This window comes from Lithobates pipiens, unplaced genomic scaffold, assembly GCF_037356315.1.
Source record: "Lithobates pipiens isolate NorthernLeopardFrog02 unplaced genomic scaffold, aLitPip1_a1.2 Scaffold_18, whole genome shotgun sequence".
Classification (NCBI taxonomy): domain Eukaryota; kingdom Metazoa; phylum Chordata; class Amphibia; order Anura; family Ranidae; genus Lithobates; species Lithobates pipiens.
The window spans coordinates 558,620,568-558,634,585 of record NW_027507758.1 but is presented as its reverse complement, the minus strand read 5'-3'; the positions used below and the strand labels follow the sequence as shown (position 1 = coordinate 558,634,585).

Below are 14,018 nucleotides of genomic sequence, written 5' to 3'. Positions count from 1 at the left end.
TCAACCTATCCAAAACCAAGCTCATACATCACTAACCTGGTCTTAAAATACCAACCAAATCATTCTCTTTACTCCTCCCAAGACCTCCTGCTCTCTAGTTCCTTTGTCACCTCATTCCAAGCTCACTTCCAGGACTTCTCCCGAGCCTTTCCCATCCTCTCAAATGCTCTACCCCAATCTGAGATCTCCTAATTTGTCCACTTTCAGACAATCCCTAAAAACTAATCTCTTCAGAGAAGTCTATCTGGTCCCCACCTAACAAATGTACATTTATTTTCTCCATTAGCACACCCCCTACAGTTATTACCTCTTGTACAGTGGCGGCTGCTGGAGGTTTAGGATGGGGGGGTGCCAGACCCCACCCTTCCTTTTTAATCCCTCCCTTTTCTCATAAGCCCCACCCATTATATAATCCACCCACTACATCCCCTGTATTCAGCTCAGCATCAAAGGACAGAGTATACAGCTCAGCATCACAGATCAGGGTATATAGCTCAGCATCACAGATCACAGTATATCGCTCAGCATTACAGATCACGGTATATCGCTCAGCCTCACAGATCAGGGTATATAGCTCAACATTACAGATCAGGGTATATAGCTCAGCATTACAGATCAGGGTATATAACTTAAAATCACAGATCAAGGTATATAGCCCAGGCTCACAGATCAGGGTATGGTGGTAGTAGTAGTGATGATGGTGGTAGTAGTAGTGATGAGTAGTAGTAGTGAGTCAGTGACACCTCCTGATTGGACATCACATGGCAGTAAATAATCCTCAAAATGTCACCCTCATGCTCCAGTCCAGCCACGCAATCATTCATCCCTGGCCTGGGCCCAGTGTGTGTTGAGCGAAGGGGCAGCTAGACAGATAATAGGAGTGTACTGCAGAAGGCTGAGCCTGAGGATCGCGGAGCCGACACTTACCATTAGTCACCATACTTGCAGGTGCTGCTCAGGCCTTCCTAACTGGATCTAATGCACCCCCACGCACAGTCCACTGAGCTCCATTCCACACAGCATAGTGAGTGATGGCTAGGAAACCAGAAGTGATGATGCAGTGCCGCAAAAAGCACTGCCCACCATCCTCCGGTCCCCCCCAATTAAAAAAAAGGAAAGGAGGCCAGAGACAAATGATTGGAGAGTGGGAGTGATTGCAGGCGCATTGCTTGCATCCTGAACACTCCCTAAACACCGACAAATCAGCTTCCCAGTTGCAATCAGCTGATTGTAAGCTGGGAAAGCTTCCCATAGACTGCTGTGTGTCCGGCGCCTGAACACTCTTAAAATTCTGACTTTTTTTGTAAATAGCTTCGGCACCCGTGCGCCCCTATGGAAGGGCTACCACTGTTCTTGTATTTCTTGATCCTCCCTCTTAGACTGTAAGCTCTAACGAGCAGGGCTCTCTGACTCCTACTGTATTATGTATTGTACTTGTACTGTCTAACCTCAAGTTGTAAAGTGCTGCGTAATTTGTCAGTGTTTATTAAATCCTGTATAATAATAATAATAGGTATTGTCCTGAACACCTAAATAACAATATAAGGACTACCATCCTCAGGTATCCAACTGAATGGAGTAGCAGGCCCAGGCAACTGACTTGGCTTTAGCTCAATGACCTGCTGGTTATTTTAACACTGCAACCTATACCATTAAGATACAGCACTGCTCTAGGAGCTCCACTATATATTTAAAGGTTGTCTTAACTCGCTGACACATTTATAACAACTGAACCAAGACGGAAAATTGTCCATTACATGTCATTAAATAGATGGGTCACATTCATCTGGAAACAAGGCTCACTTTTACCGGAAAATTCCTTTAATGAATTAATTTTAACACACATAAGAAGATCTCAGAATAGACTTGGTGTTGCAAACACTTTTTATTATTTCCCAGAAATCCCCATCTTGTAGGGTGTGAATGTGAAATTGTAGAAACCTTTGTGTGACCTCCCGCCTGAGAAGAGGCAGCACAAAATCAACGTTTTTCTACTTATTCAGAGAATTTTTGTTTGGGATGGAAAACGAAATGAGATATTACAGTCACAGTGTCATGGGCAAACCCAGCACAGATGTACTGCCAATCTGCCAGGTTAAACCAACACGGCTCAGCGAGAATAGGTTCGGCAGAGCTAAAGAAATAACACAGTGCTTGCTGGATTTGTTCTTTTAAAGCGGTGGGGATGATTTCTGCCTCTTTTTGTAAACGCTGAGCTTTCCCGAAATGCCATTACTTTAGCCACTACCCCACTAAAGGGGACCTTTCATAACAAGAACATTGAGAATGCCAATGCTGACATCCCCTTCTGAAAATGTTAAATGCCTGGCTGTCATGCGGCCCTCAATGATCCCCATTCTTCAATGGTGACCTGGAAAGAGTGTGCTAATAAGGACTTAAACTCTCCTAATCTCCAGAAACTATGCATTTCAATGGATCCAAAAAATGGTTAGGGAACTGGCATTTTCAGGATGGCAGCAAAAGCAGTCTCTTGTCACAAGACAAGTTCACTGTAAAGGACCACTATGACCTCCAAAAAAACAATATATATTGTAGAGCATTAAACAATGTCATACAAATTGGGATGTATTTACAGTATAAAGTAGCAAAAGTTGTTCCCTGGTCTTAATCAACTTTACCTTCTTAATAAACACCTATTTGACAGTTTGCAGTATAACTTTTTAATTCATCGCTTTACATGAAACCTGTCCGAAACCTGGCCAATTCAAATGCATAAGGAGAGGCTACCTTCGGACAAAATGTTCATTTGAATTTATATGCAAATCATGACAGTGTACCAAAAAGTCAAGCTTGGCCCAGCCTCACCTGCTCCTCCTTATTGATCATTTACTGTAATGGGTGGCGTCATTGAGTAACAGGAATGCTTGAGAAGGGAAAGTTTTGGCCAAGTTTCACCATACAAATCTTAACTTTCTACAGGTGGAAGCTCTACTGTATATAGTCTGGGCTTGTGATGCCAGGTATGCTTTAAAGGTCAGCTGTATAGTACTAGTTTGGTACAATTGCTAGTAAGTGAAAAAACAAGTTGGATTCCTGAATGTTTGATTTGACTACAGTAGTGACTTATCCTACCAGAAACCCCATTCCTAGCCAACACTAATAGTAAGCTAGACAATGGTGTCACACTGGTACATTTGGTTTAAATTATTTGCAGAATACAAATTTACTTCCAATCCTCCCCCTCTCGCTCTAGAGAAGTGGTCTCCAAACTTCGGGTCGTTGCTTGACTTTCTCTCCCACTGACACAAGCGATGAGGCATTATTTCTCACACTGAAAACAATGAAGAGGGATTATTTCTTCTTCCACTGATATCAATGATGGGGCAATATCCCTGCCACTATTATTATTGATGGGGCAACTATTTATCCTCCTAATGACCACAGGTGCTTTGTAATTTTTACTCCCACTGACCACCAAGAATGAGACATTGGGGGTTATTTACAAAAGGTAAATCCACTTTGCACTACAAGTGCACTTGGAAGTGCAGTCGATTTAAATCTGAGGGGTAGATCTGTAATGAGATGAGGGGAAGCTCAGCTGATTTTATCATCCAATCATGTGCAAGCTAAAATACTGTTTTTCTTTTCTTTGCATGTCCCCCTCAGATTTACAGTGACTGCACTTTCAAGTGCACTTGCAGTACAAAGTGGATTTGCCTTTTCGTAAATAACCCCCACTGTCTAAAGCAAATGGTGCCAGGACATGTTCTACTCCCACTGCCACTCGGAAGATTCTAGCCCCCTGATATCTGAAGAACAGAAAATAAGCCCTTTGTTTAAAAAGCTTAGAGACCCCTGCTCTAGAGCATGTCTCAACATTACTATTATTTTTATTACGGTACATTGTTCCTAAAATGAGAAACAGCTTTTTTTTTTACCCCATAAGATGTCATCACCAGGTTTGTAAATTTTTTCAAGAGGCAGCTGGTGAGGAGGAGGATCGGCAGGGTGCCTATGACTATTCCTGATAATTTACTAACACTACCCAGAACTATAGTGCCTTGAAAAAGTATTCATGTTTCTTGAAATTTTCCACATTTTGTCATGTTACAACCAAAAGATTAAATGTATTTTATTGGGATTTTATGTGATAGACCAACACAAAGTGTCACATAATTGTGAAGTGGAAGGAAACGTTTAATGGTTTTCCAAATTTTTTACAAATATGTGAAAAGTGTGGCGTGCATTTGTATTCAGCCCCCCTGAGTCAATACTTTGTAGGACCACCTTTCACTGCACTTAAAGCTGCAAGTCTTTTTGGGTATGCCTTTACCAACTTTGCACGTCTGAAAAATGAAATTGTTGCCCATTCTTCTTTGCAAAATAGCTCAAGATCTGTCAGATTGGATGGAGAGCGTCTGTGAACAGCAATTTTCAAATCTGGCCACAGATTCTCATTTGGATTTAGGTATGGACTTTGACTGGGCCATTCTAACACATGAATATGCTTTGATCTAAACCATTCCAATGTAGCTTTGGCTGTATGCTTAGGCCGCGTACACACGGGCGGACTGTTCGCCCAACTTTGTCCGCTGAACAGTGTTTCAGCGGACAGTCCGCTCGTGTGTGGGCTTCAGCGGACAGTTTCAGCGGACAGTCTGACGAACAAAGTTTTTCGGAATTTCCGTAAGACTGTCCGCTGAAACTTGGTTTGAGCGGACAGTCCGCTCGTGTGTAGGCTTGTTCGATAAACTAAGTCTCGCGCATGCTCAGAAAGAATTTACACGGCGAAGGTTGCATTGCAGTGTATTGGACTTCGAATTTCTCGTCCCGTCGTACGTGCCGTTCACGTCATCACGCAAGTTTTCAGCGGACTGTTCGTTCGTCGTGTGTGGTCAAGTCCGTTCATGCTAATTTTGAACGGACTGTTTGTCAAACTGTTTGACGAACCTAGTTGGGCGGACAGTCCGCCCGTGTGTACGCGGCCTTAGTGTCGTTTTCCTGTGGAAAGGTGAACCTCCGCCCCAGTCTCAAGTCTTTTGCAGACTAACAGGTTTTCTTCTAAAATTGCCCTGTATTTGGCTCCATCCATCTTCCCATATACTCTGACCAGCTTCCTTGTCACTGCTGAAAAAAAGCATCCCCACAACATGATGCTGCCACCACCATGTTTTACGGTGGGGATGTTTTTTTTCAGGGTGATGTGCAGTGTTAGTTTTCCGCCACACAGTATTTTTCTTTTAGGCCAAAAATTTACATTTTGGTCTCATCTGACCAAAGCACCTTCTTCCACATATTTGCTGTGTCCCCCACACAGCAGTTTGCTTCTCGCGCACTGCAAACAGGACTTCTTATGGATTTCTTTCAACAATGGCTTTCTTATGCCACTCTTCCATAAAGGCCAGATTTGTAGAGTGCCTGACTTATGCCGTGTACACGCGATCGGAATTCTCGTCGGAAAAAGCTCTAATGGTTTTCCCGACAGAATTCCGACGGAATTCGGCTCAAGCTGTCTTGCCTACACACGGTCACATCAAATTCTGATCGTTTATAACGCGGTGACGTACAACACGTACGACGGGACTAGAAAAAGGAAGTTCAATAGCCAGTAGCCAATAGCTTCTCTCTCGTAGTTGAATCTGAGCATGCGTGATTTTTGGCGTGTCGAAATTGCATACACATGATTGGAATTACCGATAGAACATTTTTCCGTCTGGAAAATTGAGAACATGCTATCAATTTTTGGCTGGCGGAAATTCGGACAGCTAAATTCCGATGGAGCATACACACGGTCGCATTTTCCGATCAAAAGCTCTCATCGGTCTTTTTCTGTCCGGAATTCCGATCGTGTGTACGTGTCATAATAGTTGTCCCGTGGACAGATTCTCCCACCTGAGCTGTGGATCTCTACAGATCCTCCAGAGTTACCTTGGGTCTCTTGGCTGCTTCTCTGATTAATGCTTTCTTTGCCCGTCCTGTCAGTTTAGGTAGATGGCCATGTCTTGGTAGGTTTGCAGTTGTGCCATACTCTCTCCATTTTCAGATGATGGATTGAACTCCATGAGATGTTTAATGCTTGGGTTATTTTTTTTAGAACATAACCCTGCTTTAGGGCTCATGTACACTACAGCTTTAAAATTTGAGTTTTGGAGCTTTTTTCCAAAGCTCCTAAACTTAACTCCATAAAAGCCTATGTGTCCATGTACACATAGGCTTTTACAAGCGTTTACAAGCTGCAGCAGTTAGGGGAGGTTAGGGACATTTTGACTGTGCTGCGATTTTGCAGAGTTAGTCTGCCTGTGCATAAGCCCTTAACCTTCTCCACAACTTTATCCCTGACCTGTCTGGTGAGTTCCTTGGCCTTCATGATGCTGTTTGTTCACCAAAGTTGTCTACAAATCCTTGAGGGCTTTGCAGAACAGCTGTATTTATAATGAGATTAAATTACACACAGGTGGACTCTATTTACTAATTAGGTGAATTCTGAAGGCAATTGTTTCCATTAGATTTTAGATAGGAGCATCAGAGTAAGGCCTCTTTCACACGGATGATCCGTTTAGGTCCGCCTCTCAGTTTTTGAGGCGGATCTGAACGGATGCTCCATAGACCTCTATGAAGCGTCGGATGTCAGCGGTGACATGTCCGCTGACATCCGACCCGCTCCAATCCGAAAAAGTGTGACGGAGGAAAAAACCTACTTTTCCATCTGTCATCGGATGACGACAGACACTGCGGTCCGTCATCATCCGATCTCCCAGAGGGGAAAGCGGCACTCTGATAGGTCCATCCCCGCGCAGTGTGCAGAGACGGACCTGTCATCTTCCTGCTCAGCGGACATCGACGGAGCAATCCCTGCTGAGCAAGCAGATAATCACTGATCCGCCCTGTGTGAAAGGACCCTAAAGGGGGTTGAAATCAAATGCATGCCACACTTTTCAGATATTTAGTTGTAAAAACCATTTATCATTTTCCTTCCACTTCACAATTATGTGCCACTTTGTGTTGGTCTACCACATAAAATCCCAATAAAATACATTTACGTTTTTGGTTGTAACATGACAAAATGTGGAAAATGTCAAGGGGTATGAATACTTTTCAAGGCACTGTACAACTCCTGAGAGCCCGATGTACCCATGTGAATAGGGACAGAGAGGGCAGCATAGGCAGAGTCCTTTAGTCCAGCAGAGAACTCTGTTGACAACACTTCTCACTACAGGAAGTGAGAAGCTCACTGGATTTCTGGCAGGATCAACAAGTAACTTTCTCGATCTACAACGTTTTTAAAGTAATAAAACATGGAGATATGTGCAGGTATTTCAGAGATATGCTGCATATATTTTTTATTTTGCCCAGACATACAATTTAAGAGAGATTCTCCATAAAAGAAAAACTTGAATTTTGAGAAACTGGCACTTTATGACTTTTTGGAAATAGAGGAGACAAAAAAAAAAGCGTACGGACATTTTGCCTCTCGGACCTCTTAGAGATATATAAAGGTGGCCGGTGATTTAGTCCATGATTTAGTCACTATTGAGTTGTTAAGCTGAACTCCAGAAATTATTTGCATTGCATACTTACATTGGTCCAACTAGGTTACATATCTAGTACCACATGGGCCATAGGGGGCAGCTGACAATCACTATAGTAGTTGGTATTACTACAGTGATAACCCCAGTCTTCTGGGTCCTGCTTGAGTTTTATGCAAGCAGCTTCCCCTCTGTATGCCGATTACAATGGGTTGCTTATTTGGCACCGCCACCATTAACAGAACGCCTTGTATTCTTTTTCATTTAATTGTATTCATCACACATAGAAACAAAGGTGTAAAAACCTGTTTGCAGTTAATTCAAAGAACAAAAAACTAGACAGAAAATGGCTAAGACCGTTACCAAGGAGACAAAGAAATTAAAATGGAAACCAATATACTGTTCAAAAAAGATGAACTGCTATTTTTACCTTTAGCCAGTCTTTGCACTTACAACTCCACGTAATGTACATGTCTGCTTAGTCCATATAGGCTGAGGCCTGGGCGACACATATCCCTCTTACATTAAGTTGATTATCAGTAATACATTCCCATGAATAATACAAGGGCTGCTGCCCTAGCTGCCAGTCCCATCTGACTGGGTCACCATGGCTGCTGTTCCTGCACAATTTGTTCAATTTCACAGTTGTTTACTTATAGTTCATCCAGTCTGAGTTTGCACACCTACAACCAAACTTATAGATGAAGGCACAGATTGCCCTGTCTTTGGTTCTACAAGTACTTGCATGGAATGGAACACTGAGTTTCAGAATCATCACCCCCAAGCCATGGCTGACTTGTTATTATATCTTATTTTGTTGGTGTGATACCAGGGATAGCTAGTCAAGTGGGGCTGGAAGAACTGGCACAAGGAGGTTAAGGTGTATAAATGCGGCCCGGATAATGTATATTGCAGTAGAGTATACCTTCAGAACAAGATTTACTACTAGGCTTTGAGGGGCACAGTGCCTAATGCCAATGAAAATGTTAGCACCTACAGTACAAAGGAGAGAAACAAAAAAAACAAAGGAAAATTATAAATATTATTATTATTATTATAAAGGATTTATATAGCGCCGACAGTTTACGCAGTGCTTTACAACATTAGGGCAGACAGTACAATTACAATACAATTCAATACAGGGGGAATCAGAGGGCCCTGCTCGTTAGAGCTTACAATCTAGGATCAATGCTCACTCCAAAGGCATGTTCCACCATTTTCAACATCAGAAAGTCCACCCTGAGCATTGACAAAAACACCATTTGGACCAAGTGCAAGTAGATAAGAAAAGGTTGCAAAAGATTCACAATACTGAGATCCAAAAATGGATATAAAAAAAATGTAATTTATAAAAGAAAAAAAGCATGGACTTATTATACGATTCAGGGGGCTTTAGCAAATCAAATGTCATCTACTCATGGTTTAGACTTACCTTAACAAAGCTGGAGTTTCTTTAAAATATATATATATATATTTATTTTTTTACAGAAACACAATGTAAGCTCAAGCTGGAGTTTCTTTAAAATATATATTTTTTTTTTACATAAACAGAAACAGCACAATGTCAGCTCAAGCTATGCTATGTTATTCCTGGCTCATGCCCTGTCCAATTACTCTATTTTTCTGATAAAGTAAACACGTCCAAGACAATTTCTACTCCTCACAAGTCTGGAGACCACAAACCCCTTAAACACATAACACTGTCTGCCACCAACACACCATGTGATTGTCTTTTAATAGTACCAATAAAATCTGTGAAGGGAAACAATATTGGACGTCCTTGGCTTTCCGCTGTGCAATGTGGACGGTCCCAAAGGAAAGAGCTTCTGGGCCGAATGTGCTACTTAAGGAGTAAAACAGGAAGTTCTCACTCTCATTTTCTCTTTAAACATAATGTTCCATGTGAAGTCAAAGCAGAATTATTGATGTCAACAAGCCAAGTCCTGAAAAAGGACAGAAGAAAATAGTTTGTTCTTTGCCTTTTTTTTTTTTTTTTTTGGTTCTGAACAGCTAGATGTGAGCCAACAAGACGAAAGAAAAGAAGGGGAGAAATATGAAGACATTAAAGAAATGATACTCATCTATAAAGAGGATATTTACCCCAATGATGACTGGAAAACCCATATATTTTATAGGGGTCTCTATGCCTTTACCAGTAAGGCACATGTGGGATCCAAAAAAAATCAAGTTATTATGGTGAGAAATACAGGTACCAACTTTTTCAGGATGTCAGATTCTAGAGTACAGTATATGTATTACTATACCTTTTTTTGTATAGAATTTGGAAGTGCCAGAATCTCAACCCCCGTCAGTTATTTGTTAGTGGCTGTGTTCCTGTTGGGGAGATTCACCCTCTCTATTTGTCCTGGTGATGATTGCCACAGAGCCGGAAAATGATAAGAAATCCAAATTTGTACAGGTGTTACCAAGACAAAAAGGGATGGGAAATTTTCTGAGGGCACTTGTTCCAGTAACAACTGCCTAAAGTTGGCCATATATTTAAACTTTAAAGACCCAATTCCACCCATCAATACACTCTATGTGGATGGGGGAAATCACCCGTTTTCCTATTGTGTTCTGACAGTGGGGAGAATTCCTCACTGTCAGAATACACTGATCAGTGCCACCGGCTAAAGCTGGCAGCACTGACCAGGAAAAAACAGTCAGGCTGAATTTACAAAAGTCAACTGGTAGATCGACTTCTGTACAACCAGCCTGCCCATGCATGGATCAAAATTTGGCCAGTCCCTGTTGAACAGGCAGAATTTTGATCCATGAATGGCTGCACTTGAAGTGAAATTTCATTGACTTTTTATAAACTGCCCCTTACTTCCTGTTATGGCTTCAGGACAGGAAGTGAAAAGAAATCTCCCCAATCAAAAAAAAAAAAAAAGGTTTTTAACCGTCTCCTATTCTCTTTAAAACTAAAAAATGTTTTGGCTATACATACACTTTAAATATTAGCTGCTCCTTCTTGAAAATAAAATAGTTAAAAGTGGAACTCCAACACATGTGCCATGTGTAATCACAGTGCTTCTGTACTGGCATCCTAATGTATCGGAGGTCAGGATGCAGCTGGCTCTGGGTGGATCTATAAAGATGTTGGATTCACCCAGGTTTGTTTAAAGCTTTCTTTCCACCTGCATTTGGAACATACTTTTAGTGGCTAAGTAGTAACAAGGGCTGGTGGGATTTGTAATTTGGATGGTTTATTCTACATGGCAAGGAAGTGGACAAAGGACACCTACTGTTTCCACCCTGTGAGTGGACATCATGAAAACCCCCAAGCAGCTCTATTCCAAAAGGTGATATAAAAAAAACATGTTTGGCATCATACTGTATAATATTTTTTGCCAAGCCTTCAGTGCTGGCACTAGCCCCTAATTTAAAAAGAAGCCTTCCATGTAATCTGTTATTGCTTCCTTGTGAAAGTGACAACTGCCTGGCTGTCATGCTGATCCTTTGGCTTCAGTATGTTCCAAGTCTCTGATCCTGGGAAAAGTGAAGTTATAACTCCTAAAATGCACATTTGTTCCAGGTCAGTGACTCAGAAGGAACTGAAGGTAGTATATCTGCATGACAGGTAAATAAATCAACATTTTCAGATGTTTTTCCATCAATGGAAGCCTACATATTGCTCCTATGACAGGCTTCTTTGACACTTGGAAGTCTGCTTTAATGAGCAACTCTACCTTTAACATATTATTTTGTTGCTGCATTATTACAGTGGCTCACAGTCTCCATCCCACATACCAGGGCCAATTTTAGAAGCATACATTACGAGAACATACAAACTCCAAGCAGAGTGCATCTCAGGTGGCATTTAAACTCAAAACCCAGAACTGCAAGGCAAAAGTATTAACAACTTATTCTGGCCATACACTATACGAAAAAACATCCGAAATTCAGTCATTGGACTGTTTGTTTTTTTGACCAGTTAATGGGCACAAAATCGATAATCGTTTGGACGCTTTTGAGCCAAAAAACGAAGGACAAGTTTGGAAATTTTCTGCTGAACGAACGATAAATTGAAAGGTTAATGTGTTTCCCGTCCAACCTGTCTGCACTAGGTATATGTAAAAAAACAAACATAAAATGTATTTATGTCCACTGAACGATTTATTGGTCATATTGGACATGATGGCAGCATCATTTGCGCTCGTGGCCGAGCGTTCGTTTTTCGAAATTGGGTTCGCCCAATTTTTCGTATAGTGTATGGCCAGCATTAGCCACCATCCCTCCATGTTGCACTACAATTATAGTCCAACTGTCATTTTTAAGAACAGTTCTGGCATTAGTGGCTGTTGGTCAATAAGGACAGTTCATCCTTTGAGGGTCACAGTCTCTTCTCTGGGAGAGGACATATTTTATAGGGTAGATGTCAGGAAGAAACCACATATGCAAACCAATAAAAAAAAAATGCAAAATTCAGATCTTTCCCTTCCTAGAATACTTAATTATTAGGCATGGTTTTTCTGAATGCTGTAAAATCAGGTCTGAATATGAGTGTAAACAATTTCATGCAGAGCTGGGGTAATTCACCGATGTGTTTATGGAATCGGAGAAACTGTTCTGAAATGTGGTTTGACATTTCAATATTCATTATTTTCTTTTGCTGTGTTTTTCCTCTTTTCTCATCTCTTTTCATGCCTGATTAGATCAGGTGGTTTGATTTTGGTGCAGAGCATGCATTTATTTAAAAAAAAAAAACGACTACCATTTTATTTTTAGCAAGAAATGGTCGCACTGCATTTTCACTTTTTACACAAACATTTGGATTTTTTTTTTGCTACTTACTGGGAAAACTGGAGTTAAGTGATAGGGAAGCGGTCATTGCCAACTCCTCTTTTCGAAAATGCTAGTTTCATTCATGTCACATGTACTCAAAGCAGTGCTCTAACATTCCCAGATGCCTAGATGCTAAATTGGTCCTCCGGCCAATCATCATAATATAAGTATATTAAATCTAGAGGCTAGGAAGGAGTGACTACTAATTTCATTGTTGTCATTCACCTGTCAACAGCACTGTCTGCTGACATATTGACCGGGACACTTTGGAGTTGATTTACTAAAACTGGAGAGTGCAAAATCTGGTATAGCTGTGCATAGTAGCCAATCAGCTTCCAACTTCAGTCTGTTCCATTAAGTTTTAACAAAAAAAACTTGGAAGCTGACTGGTTTCTATGCAGAGCTCCACCACTCTCAGCCCAATTGTGTATTTGGGAATTGGGAAGCAAACAATGCTGTTGATAAAAAATAAATAAAAAATAATGCATGTCTTCAGGCCCACTGTAATGTACAGTTTTGTCTGCCAGCAGATTGAACTGTGCTGCACATTTCCAGCTCCAGAAATATACAGTAACTGACCTCACCAACAGCCAGAGATGCGGGACCACATTGGGTACAGTGCTGAGAAAAAATATTTGTCCCCTTCCATATTTTTTATTTTTTGGGATATTAGTCACCCCCCCCCCCCCCCGCTAAATTATGAATGAACTGTGATTATCCCCATTTATTGGAAAACTGAGTTACATTTCACTTTACACACCCACGCCGGATTACTACCAGACCTATTGAATCAAGAGATCACATAAAAATAAGCTGTCTGACAAAGTGAGGCATGCTAAAAGATCTCAAAAAGCAACACATAATTTAAGAATAGATGAAAAACAAAGTAATTGACATGTATTAGTCTTGAAAGGGTTGCGAACCATGGTGAGAGCCATTATCCACAAATAGAGAAAACTTGGAACAGCGGTGAACCTTCCCAGGAGTGGCTGGCCTACCAAAATTATTCCAAGACCACAATGACGACTCATCCAGGAGGTCAAAAAAGGAACTCAGAACAACATCTAAAGAACTGCAGGACTCACATGCCTCCGTTAAGGCTTCATGGTTCAACAACAAGAAAGAAACTGAGCAAAATGGCATCCATGGGAGAGTTCCGAGGTGAAAGCTACTGCTCACCAAAAAAGAACACAAAGGCTCATCTCACGTTTGCCAAAAAACATCTTGAATATCCTTAAGACTTTTGGGAAAATATTCTATGGACTGATGAGACAAAAGTTAACATTTTTGGAAGGTGCATGCACAGTTACCTCTGGCATAAAACTAACACAGCATTTTATACAAAAAAAAACATCATAGCAACAGTCCAAAGACATGCTGGTAGGTTAATTGGATCCTGTCTAAATTGACCCAAGTATGTGTATGTATGAATGTGATTTAGGGACCTTAGATTGTAAGCTCCTTGAGGGTAGGGACTGATTTGAATGTACAATGTATATGTAAAGTGCTGCATAAATTAAGTACCTGAAATAAATAAATAATAAATAACAGTCAAACATGGTGGTGGTAGTGCGACGGTCTGGGCCTGCTTTGCAGCTTCAGGACCTGGATGACTTGCCATAATTGATGGAGTCATGAATTCTGTGGTCTACCAGAAAATCCTGAAGAAGAATGTCAGGTCATCAGCTCCTGACCTCAAGCTCAAGCGCACTTGGGTTATGCAGCAGGACAACAATCTGAAAC

At 41.2% G+C, this 14,018-nt stretch overlaps 1 protein-coding gene across 2 annotated transcripts in view; it reads right to left on the bottom strand.

Moving 5' to 3' along the window:
- The window catches only part of SUPT3H (SPT3 homolog, SAGA and STAGA complex component), a 712,703-nt gene that overhangs the window by 50,662 nt on the left and 648,023 nt on the right, over positions 1–14,018 (bottom strand). Inside the window, exon 12 of one of the 2 annotated variants that reach the window (XM_077488955.1) lies at positions 9,401–9,430. The exons of the other annotated variant lie outside the window; for it this stretch is intronic. Coding sequence (XP_077345081.1) covers positions 9,416–9,430 — 15 coding nt within the window. The 3' untranslated portion in view covers positions 9,401–9,415. Of the gene's footprint in view, positions 1–9,400; positions 9,431–14,018 lie in introns of those variants that run through there. 2 annotated transcript variants of the gene reach the window in all.